The 22,620-nt window shown below is 41.6% G+C and overlaps 1 protein-coding gene across 1 annotated transcript in view; it reads left to right on the forward strand.

Moving 5' to 3' along the window:
• TRIM71 (tripartite motif containing 71) overlaps positions 1–20,958 on the forward strand; it is a 78,142-nt gene extending 57,184 nt beyond the window's left edge. Inside the window, exons 2-4 of the mRNA XM_074986123.1 lie at positions 2,552–2,719; positions 16,748–16,882; positions 19,320–20,958. Coding sequence (XP_074842224.1) covers positions 2,552–2,719; positions 16,748–16,882; positions 19,320–20,771 — 1,755 coding nt within the window. The 3' untranslated portion in view covers positions 20,772–20,958. The remainder of the gene's footprint in view (positions 1–2,551; positions 2,720–16,747; positions 16,883–19,319) is intronic.
• Positions 20,959–22,620: the final 1,662 nt, after the last annotated feature.

The raw sequence follows: 22,620 nt of genomic DNA on the forward strand, positions 1-22,620 counted from the left end.
TGGAAAAAAAATTTGTCCCCATTGTTAGTTGGTTTCATTAAAAAGTGATTTAATTTTCATTCTGTCAGGTGCGGGGAGCAGAGTAGGGGGCATTGATTGAGCAACTCCTTGATTAGTTTCTCTGTCACTGGCCTGAATGACTCTTACATTAGGCATTGTATGCTCCGTAGCAGCAACATCTGGATCTGTGTGACAAGGCCATTCCCTGGCTTTTGCCCTAGCTTTGCTTCTGGCATTGGCTGTTTGAGAGAGCCAATGGCAGGTTTAATTTGCCACTGAACTCTTGCTCATATGATCACCATTTTCTTTTCAACTGTTCTTGGTAGTGAGGTGCATAATCCATGTTGCCTGTTTTTAAAGCATATTAGGTTCATATGACTTCTATCTTGCCTGGCTTTTCATCTTCCTTTTTTTTCCTTCCCCTTGTTTAAAAGTTGGATGGCCCAGCAATACGTAATGTGGTGTGTTTTGGTGTTTTTTGAAACCTCCATTAAAAATACAGCACTGCAAGAGAAGACTAGTGTAGTACTGGGGTGAGCAAACTTTTTACTTGGGGCCCCATTTTTCATCCCTGCAATTAGTGGGGCCACCCCTATCTGTCTAATATAATCCAAACCGATGGAAATTTTGGTTATGTTCGTATGTGGGGTAGGGGGGAAACCCTTTGGCATGTGTAAGAAAATAAGCCTGTAGAATGTAAAAACTTTTTATTAATAGATATATCAATGTGAATACACAGGCATAAAAACAGTAACACAGTTCAATGTTTTTAATGAAATGGCTGATCCTGAGACCCACCAGCTGATCGTGCTGTGGCTCCCACTTAGGAAAATTCATAACCTTTCCTCCCTCTCTTCCCCCCCCGCCCCCCAGGGGGGTCTGCTCCCCACTTTGTGCACCCTTGATGTACTAAACTGACTTGACACGTTATGTACAGAAGGAATTTTCTAGTACGGGAAGATGCATAGCTCCAAACTTATTTGACATAATACAGCTTGTTTTTTTTCATAATATTGGAATCTGTCTCATTCAGACACTAAGAAGCATGCTTTAATTTTTCTAGAAGAATACTTGCTAAAACTAACTCCCTTTTTTTAAAAAAGTTTTTTGTTTAAAAACCTCTTTTGAAAAGTCACCCAGAAATTTATTAACTGCACACACAACCTTCTATGCAGATCTAGATACTATGTTTCTATGCAATATAAAATGTGTGGAGCAGTGAGCCTGTTTGCCTGGTTTATTATCATCATAAATAAATGGGGTAATTTTAGGAAAAGGAAATCAGGATATTAGTCTCTTGTATTTCTCCTCCTCCCATCCCCCCGTGCCCTGGCAGAAAAGGTACAGAGAATGTTGGTTGCTGTTAGATTCTGTTGCCTTGTCTCCCACCTTACCACCATTCCATGCTCCAGTGAACATTTGTCTGACTCTTGTTTCTGTGCTTGGTCATTCCTGTGGACCAGATTAAAGCTACTAGTTAAGGATGGTGCAAAAACTGTATTTATGGTATAAGATCTTACTTGCATTGTGCAGTGGATTTGGCTTTTGACAGTGTTTTGGATTTTTCTGGTGCTTTGTATGGCCTCTTGCAATAAGAATGCTGTGTGTAGGTGTAAGTTAAGAGTTTTAGATTACACTCCTGAGCTTTCTTGTTCTGAGATTGTTTGGTGGTTTTTACACTTCTACACAAACCTGTTTTTGAAGCCTGAGTGATTTCTTTTACTTCTAACAAAACAAATCTGTATAAGATGCTACATCTGTGTACCACTTCCCTCTGTTGGCTGGAATGCAAACATGCAAGCACCACAAGTTATTGCTAGTGAATAAATAAATGAATGTGGAGTATAGAGTTTCACTCCAGAGTGAATGTAGACTTGGGATTTGATTTAGCTTTATTGACCAACATGAGTCCATTTGTCTTTAAAAATGTGGGCAGGGTAATCCTTTAACTTCTGTAACTGATTTATAGCATACGGTTTCTTCCTCATAATTTCAGCTTCTTCCCAGAAGTTCCACCCTGAAAGTGCTGCCGAGCACAGGAGAAAAACTCAGCAACTGTGATTAAACGCCACAGTTAGTGGTGATAGCAAGCTTTTGCATCCAACTTCCCCTGAATGTTCTGTCTTGCATTCAGACTGAAAGATTAGAGAGAGGATTGTCCTTGTTTTTTTGCTCGATGTGTCTAGTGCAATGAATAAATTTAAGTGGCTTATTAACTCGTCTTGCATGTGCAAACAGAAAAGCTATCTGAAACATGCGGTCGATGACATACCGAAATGGGTAAGTGTTGGCAGCTGGTTTCCGTTCTTGAGAGGAGGCTGAGGTGGACATCCTGGTATTGTATTGCAAAAGAAAACAATAACATGCCTATTTTATTTTTGTCCATGTATGAGTGGCTGCTTTACGAGGGGGATTGCTTTTCATTATGGAAGCTGTTGTGAGCCCTTCGCTCATTACTGCCACTAATATCCACTCTTCTGATTAAGATACTTGTTTTCTTCTGTGGATAATTTAATGTCTTTTTTGCCTCCCTCCTCCATCCTTTTTCCAGGTGCTGCATTTCTACTGTGACACTTGTTCTGTCCCTATCTGTCGGGAATGCACCATGGGACGACATGTAGGTCATAGCTTTATCTACCTCCAAGATGCCCTCCAGGACTCCAGAACCCTCACAATCCAGTTGCTAGCAGATGCTCAGCAAGGACGCCAAGCTATTCAGGTAAGTTGCTCACCTGGCTAAGAGAATCTTTCCTTGATGTCAACCAGCAGCTGTGCATATTGCTGTATGAAGGGCAAAAACGCCTCTCCTTTCTGCTTCCCCTTATCCTTCAACCTACCCACTCCCATGTTGCAGGGGATGATGTCTTTTCATTATTCAGGAAGTGACTTGTCAGCAGCAAAATCAAAGGCAATGCCAACACACTATTCACAGGCATCTCTATTGCATCATCCCTTCATAAATAGGGACATCAGGGCTGTTTCCACACGAGTGGGTGCACAGTTTGACACATTCTGGGCTCAGAGTTCTGGTCAGGTAAAGCTCTCTTGCTTGCAGGTATCACAGGCCTCTTTGCTGCTTTATAACTGCCAACCGCTGTCTCCAGCATTTCAGAACAGGGACTATCTCTTAGTATGGATCTGACCCATGGATCCTCAGGCATGGTTGGGAGTGCCGAGCATTGCCATGTGACTAGTTGTAACCCTCAGCTACTTGGATTAGAACGATGAGAATTCCACTCTGTGTGGGTGAGTGGGGATCTGTTACAAATATAACCTTTTCCGAATAGGCATGACGATGAATTTAAGCAGAGAGTGGGTGAAGGCATTTGCTCAGTCAAGGATCATTTATATGAAAAGTGCCATAGAATTAAATAGTGCCCCTTCTATGGTGGAAGGCAGCAGCTGTTCAAAAGTGCACAACAAACCTAAATATAAGATGGGATTGGGGGGGTGGAAAGCCATATCCTTTCAAACTACAACAGGAATTTTGATAGGCAGAAAGGAATTTGATCATAAGCACAGGTAAGAACTCGGAGGGATAGTCGCATTACTCTGTAGCATCACAAAAAACAAAAACAAAACAAAAAGCAAGCAGTCTTTTGTAGCACTGTAAAGACTTAATTTTATTTATTAGGAATGAGCTTTCAGGGGTAAAACCCACTTAATCATATTTAAGAACCTAGTTAGCCCATCTTTATTCACACTGAGTAGTACCTAACTCTTTGAGGATATTTCTGTTTTGCCAGGTGAGGGTACTGGTCAGTGTGAGAAGCATGGCCGAGAGGGAATCCCTCCCCCCCCACTACCAAGTAGGCAACATGTTACTTGTACACACTGCCCATTTCAATGGTAATGCAAACATTTATCTTGTAATCTGTTGCACCTGACGAAGGGGGTCATTGCCCACAAAAAGCTTATTCTCCATAAATAAATAACTCTATATTAGTTTATAAGTTGCCACAGGACTGTTGTGGTGTTCTTGCAGATACAGACTAATGCTGCTGCCTCTCTGAAATTAATCTTCTTAACACACTATTGTAGGCAGTATAGCCAAACTCAAATATTTAAAAGTCCATATATCCGACTTCTGGCTCTTGTTTCCTCTGCTCCTCTCCCACCCCAGCCCACAATTTGATAGAGAGAATGGTTTGTCTCATTTTTAAGATCCTCTGTCTCCCCAAAAACAGAGTGCTCATGATTGCCCTTCTGTTTTGGTTTAACTTTTAGAGTACACTCAGTTCACATTATTCTCTGACAGTCTGAGGCCAGAGAAAAATTTTCTTTTAAATGAAGTCAGTACTCATACATGAACATTTGTCTTGTCGAGGTGGGATTTTAGGTACCAGGCCAAATATTGCAAGATTTGCAATAAAATGACCTTCAGCAATATTTGGTTGTTAGTATCTCCATCTGTAAGATGGTGTCAGAGGCTCAGGAGAAGTTACATTTTTAAGGGTGATCTCCATTCGAGAGCTTCACTTTGGCAATCTAGAATGCGTGTATGAGAGGTACTGTAAACCTGCTCCGTGCCAGTGAGACTTCAGCTGAAGCTGTTGGTGCTCAGGCCCAGTGCTCCCTGTAAACTGTGTGCACTTGTGTGCTGCACAGGAGAAAAATCAAAAGCCACCAAGCTGATTAACAGAGCTCCCAGCCAGGTGTTGGTGATCCACATTTGCAAATGCCTTGGTGCATGTAAAAAATGTACTCAACACGCTGATGGAAGAAATTCATGTGTGGATAGTAAAGATTAGAGGGAACATTGCTCAGGACCCCCTGACAATCAGTTCCTGGATTTTTGCTAGTGGTCACCTGAAATCCTTAAAGCACAACCTGTATGAATCCCGTGAATCAGTAGCAGAGCTGGGATTATCATTTTGTATTCTACTACTGAACCTCTTGACCTGTGCAGATGCCCTTCTGTATTTCCTTCTGGAGATCAGTTTTTGCCTAATGTGTCAAGGGGAGAAAAATTTAGTGCTTTCCCATTAAAATACAAAAGAAAAAACACCTGCTAACTTAAGAACTAAATGCTTCAGTTTATTTTAAATATTAATTAATACAGTTTAAAGGCAAGTTAAAAATAAGGGCAGAAACCACATCCTAAATGTAGCTGAGGGCAGAGGTATTGGAAGGTCCTTGAAGAAAAGACATGGGTGGTCCAGCACTGGGGATAGACGAGAATATTAAGAAATGGTTTGGGCAATACTTCGAATACATTTTGCGTGTTCAGCTCTCAGATGTTAACTTCTGTAATAAGGAACATGAGTTACAAATCAGAGGTTGTTTGATTTTGATGCAGAATTAACTCTTGGATTTTTTTTTTTTTTAAGTAGCTCTTAAGAGCCCTAGCCATTGACCAATGCTGATTGTGTTAAATGCACAATGGCAAATCATAGGCTGCTGTTGTTTTCATCTAACAATAGACTTAGATTATACGCTCTTTGGGAGTGGAACACAGCATCTAAGTATCTTTAATTTTTAAAAAACGTGCAGAACAAGTAACTTCGTAACACCAATTTGGAGGGTGAGAGGTACGGGGCAGTTTACTTCTCTTATGGAGGTACTAGTTGCAGCTTCGTAGTTTTAACATCAGCTTTGCTCTTAAAGCAGGAATTCTAACTTTTTGTTATGAGTGAAAAACGCTATATTTTCTTCTCAAAATTAAAGCACATGCTGAGTGTAGAAAAAGTTCTCTTAGGCTGTGTCTACACTAGCTCCCAACTTTGAAGGGAGCACAGTAAGTCGGGTGTCGGGCAACTACTAATGAAGTGCTGTGGTGCACATGCAGCACTTCATTAAGCTAATTCTCCCCCCGCGGCAACTTCAAAGTGGCCAATTTCGAAGTGCTGGCGTGCATGTAGCCACGGCTCACCTGTGGGTAATTTGAAGTGCCCGGGCTACTTCCACGTCCCTTTTACTCAAACTTTTGAGGGGATGCCAGGACTGGTTCAGATTTGCTGAAGTCCAGGGCCAAAGACAGTGCCCCATCCCCCAGGGCCAAAGCCACAGTCAAAGATTTCAGCCCTTGGCTGTAGGGGTACAGTCCCCGTGTGTGGGTGCAGAGCCCTTGGCTTGGGTCTCCCCCTCCTTGGGTCATGTAGCGACTTCTGTTATCAGAAGGAGATTGCAGTGCAATGAAGTTTCAGAACCATGTATATGATAGACATTTTTAATATGTCCAAGTCTGAGAAGAGGATGTGGTAGCTAAAAGGACAACTTTGTCCAGGTCACCTTCAAGAAATTCAATGGCCTGTCAATTTTTTGACTTCCGTAGATTTCGATACTTTTATCACCAGTTGGATGATTGAGTAGCAGACCATTCCTCTTACATTTTTAAACAGAAATTAGACACATGGCTTACCCTGCCAATCTACAGTGTTATATGCATATTATCATGTTCACTCTTTTCCTCCTAACTCTGCCTCTTGCCTGTGTGCTTTATTTTCTCGCCATTCCTTCCTAATTATTTTCACACATAAAACAGCTGCCAGAGGACAGCTAATTTCATGATGAGTGAGACTGTTAATAACAGTACAGAACTAGGAAAACACAAAATGGATTGTGCTGGATCCTCAAGGTCTTGGGAATGTGAATCCTACAAATAATTGAGAACTGAAGGGGTGGGGGAAAAACTAAAAGTGAAATTCAGAGGACGAGGGTCAACCTGGAAGATTAGTGACACAGCTATACATGAAAACCAAGAGAGATTTCTTACTTCCAGACCATAAGGGGAACAAAGTTTAGGTGTTCAACATATGGCATAGGGAACACTTCCCACATCTCTAAAATCCATGTTGTCCGGTCCAGAAGAAGCTGCATCTGGATATTGTAGACTAGCTTGGTAGAAACTTATTTTTTCTCCCTAAAAATGTTGATACAAATTGGCTTTTGAGATTATCCCAGTTGTCTAGTATCTAAGCAGCATTAGGAGGGTTGTGGAAGTCCTCAGTCTTTGGAAGATCAGTGCATGTTCCTGTTTCAGCATTCCCCCTGGCTGGTGGAGGGAGTGGTGTTTGACGTGCTTTAAGAGGAATTTTGCCATGAGGTTAGCGCTCATGGAGAGAGATAAGTGATAGGTTTCTGCTATGCTAATGAACTTTTATGTAAAAATATCCAGCGTCACCTAAAAGAAAAGGTAATCCTGAGTTTAGCCAGGATAGGAGATAGGATATGGAGCCCCCTCCACTCAGCCCATGAGATGTTTAGAAAGCATGGAAAAAAAGCCCAACTGGAATTTTGCAGTAAAGGGAATTTATTTAAACTCCCCCTCTCTAAGATTTGGGAGGCAACTTAGTTAAAAATCTGAAAAAGATGTTTAAATGAGTTAAAGCAGTCTGCCCCTCCTGCTGACCTGCATCTCAGGGTAGGGCTAGGCTAGGATAAAAGGTGTGTGGGTTTAAAAATAAATGTCTTGCTGAACTTGGTTTTTGAAACCCTGTATAAAGAGAACATGTATCTTAAATAGATGTCCGAGGTGAATAGTCGCCTGCTGAAGCGCTGACCTCTGGACTTACATATTCTAAATACAACAGATGCCATCTACAGTACAGTAAACTCGTCTCATATCCGGCAGCCCCGGGGTTGGGAGGTTGCTGGATATTCAAATGTTCTGGATAATAATAGAGAGGTGTACCTAGCAATGCATAACTCTAAAGAAATACAAGATTAGATATTAAGAAACAAACAAAAATGTAAGCAGGGTACTTCTGTTACCAACAACAGTAGTAGTATACATTGTAAACTTATGCTGTATTTATTTCTATTTACTTTCACTACACTGCACTTACGGAAATCTTTGGTCTGATTTGCCAACAATAACATTTTTTTCTGATTTATCAACCTTGATAACAATTTTTGGAGCTCTGTGTTTTATATATTGAGTCTGTTCTGGTAGGGCTGTAGATCTGAAGAAGTGGGTCTGTCCCACAAAAGCTCATCACTTAATAAATTATTTTGTTAGCACTTTTTCGTTGTTATGGAAAACCATAACTAAAATTTACTTATGGTTAAAATGCCAGTTGTTTGAGAGGTTCTGGATGATAAAGTGATGGAATTGAAAGACAAAGCAGCAGAAATGTAACGCTGTAAAGCATGGGTGTCCAACCTTTTGGCTTGCCTGGGCCGCATTGAGTGAAGATAGTCTTGGGCCGCGTACAAAATATATAATATAGTTAATGTATATAAATCACATAATAATGTTAAAAGTTTACGATCTTGTGGGGCCACATTACTAGCTGTCCAGGGCCGCATGTGGCCCGCGGGCCACAGGTTGGACACGCCTGCTGTAAAGACTAACAAAATGATTTATTTGGTGATGAGCTTTTGTGGGAAAGACCCACTTCTTCAGATCAACTGAAAGAGTTTACTGTAGTTTCAAAACCTGTTGCTTCAAAAATATTGGAAATAAGTTTTTAGAAATACACCTTGACTAGTTTTTAAAAACTGCAGCCTATAACAGGCCTAGCTTGTTAGCATAACACAGAGGAAGTGGTTCTGTTACTTTCCAGCATCAAAGACTTCAGAGCTGCTGGTAGGTAGGGCCGTTAGGCCAACACCTTTTTGTTTTCCTTAAATAAATTGAGTGGATTGTCTGTTGGCAGAGCAATAAGCACCCAGCTGGGGAGCAGATGAGGTGGAGTCTTGACCACCTAACACTTCAGAAATTGAAAGGAACCTTAAAGACCAAAAACTAAATAGATCCATCTCTCACTCACCAGTGTGGCTGGAAACCCCCTCAAAATTTTCCCATCAAAACAAAAAAGCAGTAAAGTAGCACTTTAAAGACCAACAAAATAATGTATTAGGTGATGAGCTTTTGTGGGACAGACCCACTTCAGACCATAGCCAGACCAGAACAGACTCAATATTTAAGGCATGGAGAACCAAAAACAGTAATCAAGATTGACAAATTAGAATATTGAGTCTGTTCTGGTATGGCTATGGTCTGAAGAAGTGGGTCTGTCCCATGAAAGCTCATCACCTAATACATTACTTGGTAGTCTTTAAAGTGCTACTTTACTGCTTTTTTTGCTTTGATAGTATATAGATTAGCACTGCTGTCTCTGTTACTGAGCAAAATTTTCCCATGTTTAGCTGGTATTGGTGGTAATCCTAAAAGCTTTCCAAACTACTGGGTGCCCCAAATTTCTTCTGTGGGGTGGGTAGAAGAGAAATCTGTGGTGGGGTGTGAGTGTGCACAAGGAAATGGGGAGATGGGAACTGACTGCTTTTCATTGCTCCAGAGCAGGATAAACCAGCCAAGGGGTATGGTGAAATTTAGCCCTTACAGCTTAAAGTAAAAAAGGCTTAAAGATGGTGACGCATAACCCTGAACCCTTAGAAGTATCACATACAGCGTTCTCTGCCACATTCTTGGTTTGGTGTTCATTTCTCACATTTTGAATGTGTTTTTTTTTAACAGTAGGGAATTTACCAGACAAAACTTGTGTAATTGGACATAAAGTGGAGGATACATACCTGTCATTCATAGAAGAAACCCATTAAAGGGCATGCTCTTGTTGGAAGCACCCCCCCCCCCCCCCCCCCAGCTAGCATAATTAATCTAGGAAATGGAGTGTTAGGGTCCAGGTGTAAAAGTAAAAGAAATGTAAACATATATTGAAACTTGAACTTGCAGATTTACAACACCTGTATATCTGGCTCTTGAGTGTCATGTGATGCAAAGTGACTGGAGTAAGCCCCTATCTTTGAAAGATGCAAATTGTTTTCCTGTACTTTGTGTGCTTGTCAGATAACCTTTTTTATGTAGACTTTAAATGGCATAAATTTTTGTGTCAGATCCTGCAACAATAAGGAAAGAATGGTTCTGAAAAATCTGGCATTTTTAGGCTACTGATTTAAAAAAAAAAAAAAACAAAAAACTGATAGGAAGTAATCCAGGTGGAGCTGTTTTGGGAAATTTATGCTAGTATTTGGCCCAATTTCTAGCTTCTAATATGTTGACAGGAGAGGCAAGTTGCTAAAGGTGTGTTTTGTGTGTGGTTTTTTTGCCCCTTGAAGAGTGGAAAACATGTGCTTTTGAACTACATGCTTGACTCAGTCCTAATTGTACACTACAACCAGTTCATTAGCAGATCTGTTCCTTTTTGTCATTTTAAGAAAGGCACCTCTTTTATGCTGAGTGTTAATGAGTTTCCAGTTTTTCGAGCATCCGGCTGTGGCATACTTAGCTTTCATGTCACAATGGCTGTTTCTACAAGTGCCACTTTCTCCAAAAGAGGCATGCTAATAAATGGCCCGAAATATGCTAATGAGGCATGTATGTAAATTCCCAGTGCCTCATTAGCATAAGGTCACATGATTTCGAGTCTGGAAAACGCTCTTCCAGACTCCAAAAGGATGTGTAGAAGCGTGGCCCCCAAGAGGTCTTGTGGAAGGAATGCCTCCTTCTGGATGTCCCTTCTTCCTGAAAATTTTTGGGAAGAAGGGGCCTCCGGAAGGAGGACTTCCTTATGGAAGACACCCCCCCCCCCCAAAAAAAACCCTGGACTACAAATCATGTGATATTATGCTAATGAGGTGCTGGGGGAATTTACATACACACCTCATTAGCATATTTAGGGTAATTTATTAGCATGCCACTGGTATGTGTATAAACAGCCAATGAGTGTAACTGCAAATGTCAAGACATCTCTGGTCTCTGGAGAGTCACAGTAGTAGCTGTCCCATACTAAATTGCAGAATGCATTTCCTCCATAGGTAGTCTAGCCAGAAGATGTACTTCAGCTGGAGCTTGAAGTGTCCCTGAAATACCTCTGATGCCTGTTTGCTAGTCTCCCTTGTTGTGGCAGCTCCAGTGAGGCCCCTTCTTGGTGATGGGAATATAGAAACTGGTTGAGCAAGTCAGGATCAGTTGTCTCACCTTGGAATGGAATAGTAACAGAGGTGGCCGCGTTAGTCTCCAACAAAACAAAGCAGCAGAAATGTAGCAGTTTACAGACTAAAAATGATTTACTGGGCCTGTCCCACAAAAGCTCATCGCCAAATAAATCGTTTTGTTAGTCTTAAGTGCAACTTTGTTCTGCTGCTTTGTTTTCTTGGAATGGAATGTTTGATTCAAGTATTACGTAGTGGGCTCCTGAGCCCACACCCTACCTCTTGCTGTGTTTGTATGTGCAAGGAGGAGGGGGCGGGAGAGGGTGAGTGTTTTGAGGTGTTGGTTGGTATACCACAAGTGCTTTGAAATTGTAAAATGGCCTTGGAAGGTCTAAGTAATTATTCCTATGAATAAGAAGTTGAAAAATGACTTATCTTCTTTAAAGCTCCAAGGTACTTGGAGAATGACAACGATCCCAACAAGAGCTAGTACATTATATGATGAAACATGCTCTGAAGTCTGAAAGTACGGTCAATACAGCATGCTAGATATTTCCTCTGATATCAGCAGTTTATGCACTTTGCCAGTGGTAAAATAGCAACTGTGCAGAGAGCTGGCAGTATTGAAGGCTGCTGGAAGTAAGAGCTGGGTGTTGAGTAGTGCTATAGCCGGCCTTCATTGAGACTCTTCTCACTTCCACAGTTTGCTGAGGATTTGTGGTGACTTTTTTCACCATATGTCTTATTTGTATCTGGTGTATTTTAAGAGTTAGGCCACAAAAACAACAATAAAAAGACAACAGAAGCTAAGAGTGCATCAGATGCTGAAAGACCAGTTTGTGTCTTTTTTCATCATCCAGGTAGATTGTCCCAAAATAACTAGAAATGATCGATAAATATGATCCAGAAAACCGCATCTTTGGACTTGCTGTTGCAGATGTGGCCTCTGGATCAATAGCTAACCAAAAATAGAATGTATTCTTCTGTCTTTAACGGTAGAGCATTCCTGAGGTTTTTACTGAAAACCTAGCTGAGAAAGAAACCAAAACCTAAAAAGATGGTTTTTTGTTTTTTTTTAAATGTAGGTTTGAGGCTGTCTGAACTGTGGTTTCCAGAGAAGTAGGTACCAGGATTTTAAGTCTGTGCAAAGCTAGGAAGTTCTGAATCTGATACAGCCAGAAGGATTTCTACTTGAGCTGGATGATCGTTGTATTAAATCAGCCTTGATTATGTGTAGGGTTCATTTTATCTGGAATTTATTTCTTGACTATCTTGATAAAAGGTAACTTGCTAGAAGAAAACACAAAGATTCATTAAAAACTCAATAGGCTCCTAGCAGTGTAAAAGTGACTGTTTTCACAATGAGAGAAAACCTTCTGCTGTACTTGATGAGGCTCCAGATCAATTTCAGACACATCTTTTCACTGCAGCACAGGAATCTGATGAATGTATTTAGATTACTTGGCTAATCATCAGTGAGGTAGAAGATGAGCAATTCATTTTCTATACCTCATACTAGCACTGAATTTATTTTCTGCTGATCAGTCTCAAAATGCAGTTTTTATACAAGGTTATGTACTTGTATCAGGTTTAATAACAATGAGTGGAATGTCCCTCCTGCTGAAAATCCAGCCAAATCTGCCTCCATAACTTACTTACAGATCCTCCCTATTCTGATTGGTTTTTGTTTAAATGTAAAACTGGACTCCTTTTCTAAGGTGTTTTTCAGTTGGCCATGCTTCTTGCATCTGAACTTGCTCTTTATTTCTCAGCAGCCTTTTGGAAGGCTGTGTGAAGCAGACTCCTAAGAAGAAGAATTTGCACCCTCCCCTGTAACTCAAACATTCCAGCCCTTTCTTTGAAGGGGAGCTCTCTGTTGCTTCTGGGAGAGAGCTTACATACTGATTACAGGATTAGAAGTGGACTGCTGCCACCTTCCTGGTTCTTTCTCGTAGACTGCTGTTCTTTGACCTAACTATCCAAGACGTGAAATTGCCACTGTTCCTACAGGTTGAACTTCTCTAGTCTGGCACCCTTTGGACCTGATCTTTTCAGAGCATGGGAGGTCAAATTGTTGGACAGCATTACCAACACTTTCCACTGTTTACTTGGCTCTTAGAAGACATTCTGGGGTAAATAACAGCTAACTATCAGCACAGAACACTGAGAGCCAGGGCTGGTGGCTGTAAACAATGTTTGTGGGACTGATGGAAACTTGGCCACACCTGTGAGAAGTTGTCTTTGAGCTAACTAAAATTATGCCCGATTAGAGGCTGCTGGATGAAAGTGTCAGAGGTTGAACCTCTACAACACAAAATATTCATAAATTTGGTATAAGATGATGTCACAACATTCTATAATTAAATTCTATATTCCCTACCAAAGCCATCCAATGACCTCTATCACAAGATTCAAAACCTAATTTGAAGCCCTTACTAGCCAGACAGCCATTTACAACGCGCTCTCTCTCTGTTGTGTCTCACCATTGCATTTCTCTTCAGATACCGAAACAAGAGCTCCAAACCATACAATCCTAGTATTGTGCCTTCTATGCCTTCGAAAAGGAATTTAGTTCTCATTTGTGAAATTGAGCAGTCCTTCACAGATAAGAGGAAATTGCCTTCTGTGCTTTCTATCTCTGCACCCCCAAGGAAAAGCTGTGCTATATAGATGCTTGTGTGACCTTCAGTTTGTGAGAGATTGAATTTTATTTTTTTTAAATGAACTTTTTTTTTAAATAAAAGCAAGCCACACTTTAACAAATGTTTCTCTCTAACCCTGTATGTAAAAGTGATACTTTACATACCTCAATTGCAGCTATGGATGCAGGGCAGCGATATTGTATTATACTGATTCTTGAAAGTCTCTGAAAGTACACCCCATCAGGGATATGATTCCAGGTTACGTAGTCTTAGTTACTGAGTGCTGCTGAGCCCATTTTGTAGTTTTCTCCTGTGGAGAGAAAAAACCCTTTCTCCCTCCCATCAGGCATTGGAGAGTCTGAATTATATGACTCAGGTAGGCTGTTGGGTAGAGCGACCATATCTCCCTGTCCCAAATACGGGACAGGGAGATTTTGGGGGGGGGGAGGGGTGGCTCCTCCAAGCCCTGGGAAGCCCGGAAGGAGGGAGAAGCTGCCCACGCTCTTTCTGCTTCCCCGAGGCTTGGGTGGGGCAAATAAGGGACAATGAATCACTCTCCCCCCACCCCACCCCAAAAAATAAATAAAGTCAGGATGCCTTTTTGGTGTTCCAATGCGGGACTGTCCCCTACTGGTCACCCTGCTGTTGTGGGACTTTGCCATTGAATGCATTCCAGCAGAAAAGTCCCACATTCCTTTGTGTATTGGCTGTCTGAGCCTTTGTCTTAGTCCATTCATCCTGCTGGGGTGGAGAGACACCTCCTGTTGTGACTCTTAGCACTAACACATTTCTAATACAGCTATGGAGCGAAGACCTATAACTCTACCTACAAAAATGGCACAGACATATAAGTAGCATACGTAGATTCAGGGCATCATCAGCTTTCATTAGGCACCTCACAGGCTCTCCTGCACAATATTTGGTGCCAACAGATACACTGGGCGCATAAAGTGGCTTCCATATCCAATATAAAAATCCAGTCACGTGAGACGTGCCTAGTAGGCATTCGCTTATTTTTAAACAAAGCCTAAGGTGGACCTAGCCCTTTGACAGAACAATGCATGTTTCTCTGTATAGTTCAGCAGTGGCTGTTTTCTGACCATACACCAGGCCCTTTATCTGCATCAGACTGAAATATTTTATTCTCACTCAAAAAAAAACACTTCCTTCTCTACAATCGGAAGAAATTGTGAGCTTAGGAGGACTGTCTCAAAATCTCTTTCCTTCAGTTGCAATATTTTGCAAATGTTAAGCTCTCCTTTAGTTATTCTTCCATTGCAAACCTCCTGCTATTATCATGCAAACAGAGATGTTGCTGCCGAGTAAACCAGCTTTGCAGAAAACTGTCTCCAGCCAAACAATAGGCTCAGCCCCACCCTTCCCAAAGTTTGTGTTTTTAAAATGCAGACTTGTAACTTAGGAACTTCTGGGTCTATTTCAGGCCTTGTGTATGTGTTACTTTGACGGCACAGACTCATGGCTCCTAACTTTTCCTGTTGTAGGTACAGCTTCTCGGTCAGACTTCAGGCAATTCTTTTAGCTATTACAATTCATTACCTATCTGTAAAATTGGGTAGTTAACATCTCTGGGGTGGGTCTGTCACCTAATAAAAGCTCGCCTAATAAATTATTGTGTTAGTCTTTAAAGTGCTACTTGACTGCTTTTTTTGTTTTTGTTTTTGTTTTGTTTTATAGTATATAGACTAACATGGCTCCCTCTCTGTTACATCTCTGGGGTGGGTTCAGGTGGTATCTGCGAGAGTTAATTGTTTGAGGCTTACTTTTTAATTTAATCTAGTTAAATTATCTTGCTTGGGATTTTAGTGGTGTTTCTCAGGTACTACAGAAGCCTTCAGCTTGCCCTGCCAATTTTTATGGCTTCTGATTATTTTAAAGATACAGTATTGTCTTTCACACACCAAAAGGGGAATGTGACAATCCGGGAGAAACAATTGGCCTGCTGTATTAGGGGGAGACAGAAATGGATAACAAAATGCTGCCAAAGATATAGAGTAAAACACTATTTTCTCGTTTGTTACAATAACTTTTAGGCGTTGCTTGTCTGAATATTTTTCTCTCTCTTGGGGGCTCCCAGATAAAGATGTTAATGTTTAGCTGGTTAACTGGTAAGCCTTACTCTACACAAATTAGGCTTAACAGTTATGGTTAACTGGTAGTGAGTAGGGCAACCTCCCCCCATCCCCGGCCATGATGGTTGGGGAGGTGCCGGAGCAAACCCTGTCCGTGGTGTGGGGCTAGGGAGGCTACTCCTGCGGGGAGACTGGGGCTGCTCTGGCTGGGCTGAGTGACTGGGGATGGGGCTGCTCGGGCATATGTAAAACAGAAAAATCAACTACGTGGGTGTCTAGAGGACTTGAAGTTTCAATCTCTCTCCAGACTTGCTCGTCTCTGCAGTTTTAAAGTGCCAGTAGGCTCCATTTTCCTTTCATGTACCAGCACTCCTTTCTCTATCAAGTTGATTTATTTCAGTAAGTCACATGTTGCCTAGAAAGGGCATGCATAAGTGCAGTGGTTTCAAAACTTAAGGTTCAGGACCACCTGCCCCCCACTTACCTGTCCATACACCCCTTGGGGGCCAACAACTCTCCTCCAGACAAGTCTGGGGGCTCGTGCAGGGCTGGGAGTGGAGCTGTTTCGAAGCTGGAGGTGAATGCTGGGAAATGGGGTAGGACTGAAACAGAGCTGGGAGGAGAGGTGGCCCTCACTCCCTGTTCCCATGGGGACTAGCCTGGGCCAACCACCCACCCTCCACTGCCCCCTTGGGGGTATGCCTCACAGTTTGGACACCTCTGTATTACTGTAAAACAGACATCTTAATAGAGGTGATTTATATCCTGTAGCAAATATATTGCAAGTCTAAAAGCTTGGGGATAGGATAATGTTTGGTTCTCAGCATGTCCAAAGAACGTCGGTTTGCTCTGGGACGTACTCAGCGTGTGCATACTGAACCTGAATGTAGGTCTGCTTGAACCCTGTGGATCTCCACTTTACCAGCAGGATTGCACAGGCCGTCTTGGGGAAGAATTTGCTCCTGTCTAGTGAGTTTTCTATAAATTCTGGCCTCTAGTATGTGAAACTGGTGTGCACTGAGAAAAGTGACCTGCCGTCCACTGCCTTGAACTTTGCCCTACAGCAGCATTAAGAGGGATGTTTGACCCATGCTGGAGCCAGTGGGTTTAATATAAGAGCCATCACCTCATGCAATTTAAATTGGTTTGACTAACTACCCATGCGTCTTGTTTCTTCAGCTGAGTATCGAACAGGCCCAGGCTGTGGCAGAGCAGGTTGAAATGAAAGCAAAGGTGGTGCAGTCTGAAGTTAAAGCTATGACATCTCGACATAAGAAGGCCCTGGAAGAACGGGAATGTGAGCTGCTATGGAAGGTAAAAAAAATTTTTCAGTTGGGATATGTATTTGGCTGGGTTACTCACAATTGAGCCTTAAGAGGGAATCTGGCCTGTCTTTAAATTATAATCGGGCCAGATTGATACCCTTGTGCTGAGTTGTATTTTGAGAGGTATTTACATTTCAGGTTATCAGTTTTAAAATCAGGTTGAGGATTTCAACGCAGATCGGGAAGGGGGGAAAGAAAATCTGTCTCATAACAGATACTCTCTCTGTTGGATGCAGAATGTGCCCTTTTAATAAGCAAAACACACTGTCACAGAGGAACGAACAGGAAATGGAACAGCCCTTGTTCCTGCTGCACCAAAAAGAGAGCTGGCCAAAACTCAGGATTTCTGAGTCACAGGGTAATTTTGAAACTTGGTTGTATCCCACTGAGGAGTCGTGCACGGGCACCATGCATGTGGAGCCAGAGATTTCTAAAGTAGTGGTATCCATTTGGTCTGTGCTGCGCTCTTGGTTCATCTCATGGCTTCTTCCAAGGTGATAAGGGGCGGGTGCAGACTAATTGCATTTCCATTTTCTTTTTGTTGCTTCCTGGTCCAGATTGGCATGGTGAGTGTGCTCTCATGTGCAGTACACTTTAAAAATACAAAATTGTGTGGAGCTGGTTGTAGAGCAGTGAGGTGTGGTTTGTTTGTTTGTTTTTTTTTGTTTTATTTTTTTTATTTTAAGATTGAGAGTAGAATTGGGTTTCTTTTTGAGGAGTTCTGAGCTCCATGAGATTCCTCCTCTCCTCCCCAGTCTAACTTACTGCTTCTGGACTACGCAGAAACCTTGGGTTTTAAAATTTGTGCCTGCATTCCTCCTTGGTTTGTCTCCAGGATGGTTACAGGCAATCCAGTGTAGGATTGTAAATGACACAAGTGATAGAATTAAAGAATTTGCTCAACTAATAACTTTCTATTAAATGTGTGAGCTTCACTATAAAACCATTCTCTGCATTTATACTCCCATTTCAAGGTGAAAAGATCTATCCATCTCAGTCCCTTTCTCTGATAGATGGGTGTGCCTATTGAAACAGTGTAGTACTCGCTTTCTAATCCAGTATAACATAACATCTTAATTAGCATTAAATCCATATTTTTTACCTTATTTAAACATGTTCTATATTCTCATTGGCTACTTAACTTTAAACCCCTTATTGAGCATCTGCATGGGTATGTATCAATAGCTATTAATGTAACGTTTTCCCAAAACATTTGTAAAAACCAGCTAGGACCCTATGAGGTACAGTTATTTTTTTTCAACTTGCCTCTGAGTTGTCTCTCTCACTTCACCCATGATTAGGCCTCACTGTGGTCAAGACCAAAACTTAGATCTAAGTTCTTTTCTTACGTTTCTAGTTAAGAAAAAAACAAATCTCATTTTGATAGCAACATGCACAGTATAGAGCTGTGAAGTCTTATTCCTCCATTTAAAAACACCAAACAAAAACAAAATGGCAGAGAATATTGCTGAGCACTTCCCTGCACTCCCTTGTATGGGTGTGATTCCACGCATGCATCACACACTCAGATTAATTTTCAAACTGAATTTCAAAATAGCTTGGGTTTTTTGAAAGGTATCGCTAAAGGAGGAAATGACCAAACACAAGTAGCACTTTAGGCATAAATATTCAGAACCGATTAGCAGCTTGCTAGTCGCGTTTGAAAATTTAGGCCATAGGTAGCTGCTCTAAGAAAGGAATGAACATCTCTCTTTAAAAATGTCCATGTTGAAAACACACTTGGAAGAAGCTGCACACTCTAAGTTTAATAACACATGGCCGCAATTCACCACTGCAGAATTTCTTCCTTCATCTCTTAAACAGTCGAGCAAACATTGACCGGATGAACATGCTGACTGAAATTTCTGAATGTTTGCTTGCCTGCATAATGGATGGTGGAGTACAGTCTGAAAAGATGAAGTGATTACACATTTCATTAACTTGACCAGACGTGTGTTTTTTGCCATCAACACCTTGACTAGATTTCTAAAGTACTGAAGCAAAAAACCTATAAAGTCACTCTGCCTAGGCATCCTATTATGCCAGACACTTAATGCTCCCAGTGACTGGAAAAGAGGTGGCTGCAAAGACATTGTTATCTCAAAGAGCATTAAAAATGATGCAGCAAAACTTCATGGCCATGGTGTGTATTGCTTTTAATTAAAGCTATATTTTTCAGAGGAGGGAGCAGAGATTCTCAGGAGGTTGATTTTTGCAATAAGAATCCACATTTCTCCTCAATATTTTCCTCACATCATCATAGAGGTTGTCTCGCAGACAACATCCCCTTGCAATCGTAATCTCCTAATGTCCTTGTGGCAACTACGCTCTTTTCTTCTGTGGGGAAAGTAACCCTAGAAATAGATTTCTGAACTACTAGCTGACTTTTAATATAAACGTAATGGGGGTGTTTTGTTTTTCTTCAGGTGGAAAAGATTCGTCAAGTCAAAGCCAAGTCCCTCTACCTGCAAGTTGAAAAGCTGCGTCAGAATCTAAATAAATTGGACAACACTATTAGTGCGGTTCAGCAGGTCCTAGAGGAGGGTCGTAGCATGGATATTCTCCTGGCTCGGGACCGCATGCTGGCTCAGGTGCAGGAGCTGAAGAATGTCAGAGGCCTTCTGCAGCCACAGGAGGATGACAGAGTCATGTTTACTCCTCCTGATCAAGCTCTGTATGTGGCCATTAAATCAATGGGGTTTGTCAGCAGTGGGGCTTTTGCTCCTCTGACCAAAGCCACTGGGGAAGGTCTCAAACGTGCACTACAGGGCAAAGTGGCCTCCTTCACAGTGATAGGCTATGACCACGATGGTGAACCACGCCTCTCGGGGGGCGATATGATCTCTGCAGTGGTGATGGGCCCAGACGGAAATCTGTTCGGTGCCGATGTCAATGATCAGCAAAATGGAACCTACCTGGTCAGTTATAGACCCCAGCTGGAGGGAGAGCATCTAGTCTCAGTCATGATGTGCAACCAGCACGTAGAGAATAGTCCATTCAAGGTCATGGTAAAATCTGGGCGAAGTTACATTGGCATTGGACTACCAGGGCTTTCGTTCGGCAGCGAGGGAGACAATGATGGGAAACTGTGCCGCCCCTGGGGAGTGTGCGTAGACAAAGAAGGGTACATAATTGTTGCCGATCGCAGTAATAACCGTATTCAGGTGTTTAAGCCCTGTGGTACCTTCCACCACAAGTTTGGCACCTTGGGCTCCAGGCCTGGTCAGTTTGATCGCCCTGCTGGTGTTGCCTGCGATATCTCGCGTAGGATTGTTGTGGCTGACAAGGATAATCATCGCATCCAGATCTTTACATTTGATGGGCAGTTCATTCTGAAATTTGGGGAAAAAGGAACCAAGAATGGGCAATTCAATTACCCGTGGGATGTGGCAGTCAATGCCGAAGGCAAAATCCTGGTCTCTGACACAAGGAACCATCGGATTCAACTGTTTGGACCTGATGGTGTGTTTTTGAATAAATATGGCTTCGAAGGGGCGCTCTGGAAGCACTTTGATTCTCCAAGAGGCGTGACTTTCAACCAGGAAGGCCATCTGGTAGTGACCGACTTCAATAACCATCGTCTCCTAGTCATCCATCCAGATTGCCAGTCGGCACGCTTCCTTGGGTCAGAAGGCACCAGCAATGGGCAGTTCTTGCGCCCGCAAGGCGTGGCTGTGGATCAAGAGGGCCGCATCATTGTGGCGGATTCTAGGAACCACCGAGTGCAGATATTTGAGTCAAATGGCAGTTTTTTATGCAAATTTGGCACTCAGGGAAGTGGCTTTGGTCAGATGGACCGTCCTTCAGGTATAGCTGTCACCCCTGATGGCATGATAGTTGTGGTTGACTTCGGAAACAATCGAATTCTCATCTTCTAATCTGCGTTTATCTGAATTAGGAAGAAACTGTCTCAGGGAAATTCTTTTAAGAGAACAAAAAAATACAACGTTAATTCAAACCTACCTCATCTTTAATTTTTTACACATGAATGTACTTATCTTTTTTCTGTAGGGAGTGATCCTGTAAAGTTATAAATTCTATCTACCTCATTTATCGTTGGGTTCCTTCCCCCTGCAGTAAGTTTTACCTCTACCCCACATGGGGCATCATGCACAAACTTGTTGGTGTGCACATTAGGTGATTGCGTGGTGAATTCTGTCAACTGAGCCAAAAAGGCTCTACGTTTTTTTTGTTTTTTTTTTAAATGGGGAGGGGGGAATCAGTAGCATTAGATATTTCTAAAGAATTTGTCATCTTGATCATACTGTGGTTTTGAGGGGTGGGGGGGGTGTTAGGTTTTTTTTTTTTTTTTTTTTTAAATGCTGCTGCAGCAGAGAACTTTTTTTCCTGTTCTCCTTTTTATACCTCAGTGTGTTTGATTTACTGTTCGCCAGAGCGTCTTGTTCCCAGAAGACTTTGATCTTTTTGTGCAAGCGGGCGGGATTCATTAGTCTGGAAAGCAAGTTTGTGTTTTGAAAAATGCAGTAATCCTACAGGACAAAGTAAAGCCCCTGTGAAAATGCACAAATTTCTTGCAGGGGGGAAATCATTTTTGGTGACTTAGTGTAGTTCTCATTAAACAAAAAAAAAAAAAAAAAAGGAATTTTTGTAATGTAGTCCATATTCTATAATTTCTTTGTAGCTTTTGATTATTAGTGACATTTTAAAAACCAATGTACCATTCTTCCTTCTGCTGTGTGTAGGTCTGCTAGTGTTAATCGATGCCTGTTACAATGAGCATCAAAGCAGGGAAGATTGAACCCTGGAGTTACAATTTGTTTTGTGTGAAATGACTATGGTGGTTGGGGGTTTTTTTTGTTTTCTTCCCATAAAGGCGTTAAGGGAGTAAAGATTAATAGGATTTTCTGGACAAATACATTTTCCCCAAAATAAGTACAAAGCACAACTTTGGAAATTCAGGGTGCATTTCAGAGAAGTCCATATTTTAAAAAAAAAAAAAAAAAAAAAAAAAAATGACAAAATCAGTCAATGAAGTCAGTTGAACTGTTCGTTCTCTCTCTCCCTCCTCTATTTCCCTGAATTGAAAGGTCTGAAAAACAAAAATGTACAGGCATTCCAAATGACTCCTAGTGAAAGGGAACCAGCATGGGGCAAAATCGAGCTCCGCAAAACTCTGTATCATCGTTCCATAACTATATGTAAAAATTGCATTTAAAATTGAGACTGTCTCAAAACTAGTCAGATTTTTAACCTCAAACTGCCAAACTTTGCTCCAATGGGGATAGAAATGCTTTTTTTTTTTTTTTTTCTCTAGGGGAAGTTGAAATTTTGAAAGGGGGGGCTCAGTTACCAAGCCATGTGACTGATTCCCAAGTGGAATAGAGTCAGCGTTTCAATAGCTTGCATCTTAACATTTTAGCTATTGATGTTGATAGTTCTCAAGAAACTGCCTTGCTTTCTGGATAGGATCATAAGTGGCAAACCTTAAAGATGGGCATGGGGGATGGAGAGCTTTTGCATTCTGCAGAAATTGAAGAGTTCATGCATCAAATTAGTGTTTTCTCCTGCAGTGGTGTGAGCTTTATGCTATTTTTTCCAGTAAGAGGAGTCTTGAACTGGGAGAGGTTATTTAACTGGAAGGCTGAAGTGCCTCACCACAGGTAGAGGAGAAAAGATTTCATCTCTTCCCTCTGCCACCACATACAAAACAACCTGAAATATTGAAGGATAAACGTTATATTAATGAGAACTTTAAAGGTGCACTTT

The sequence above is a fragment of the Carettochelys insculpta genome, chromosome 2, assembly GCF_033958435.1.
Source record: "Carettochelys insculpta isolate YL-2023 chromosome 2, ASM3395843v1, whole genome shotgun sequence".
Lineage (NCBI taxonomy): Eukaryota > Metazoa > Chordata > Testudines > Carettochelyidae > Carettochelys > Carettochelys insculpta.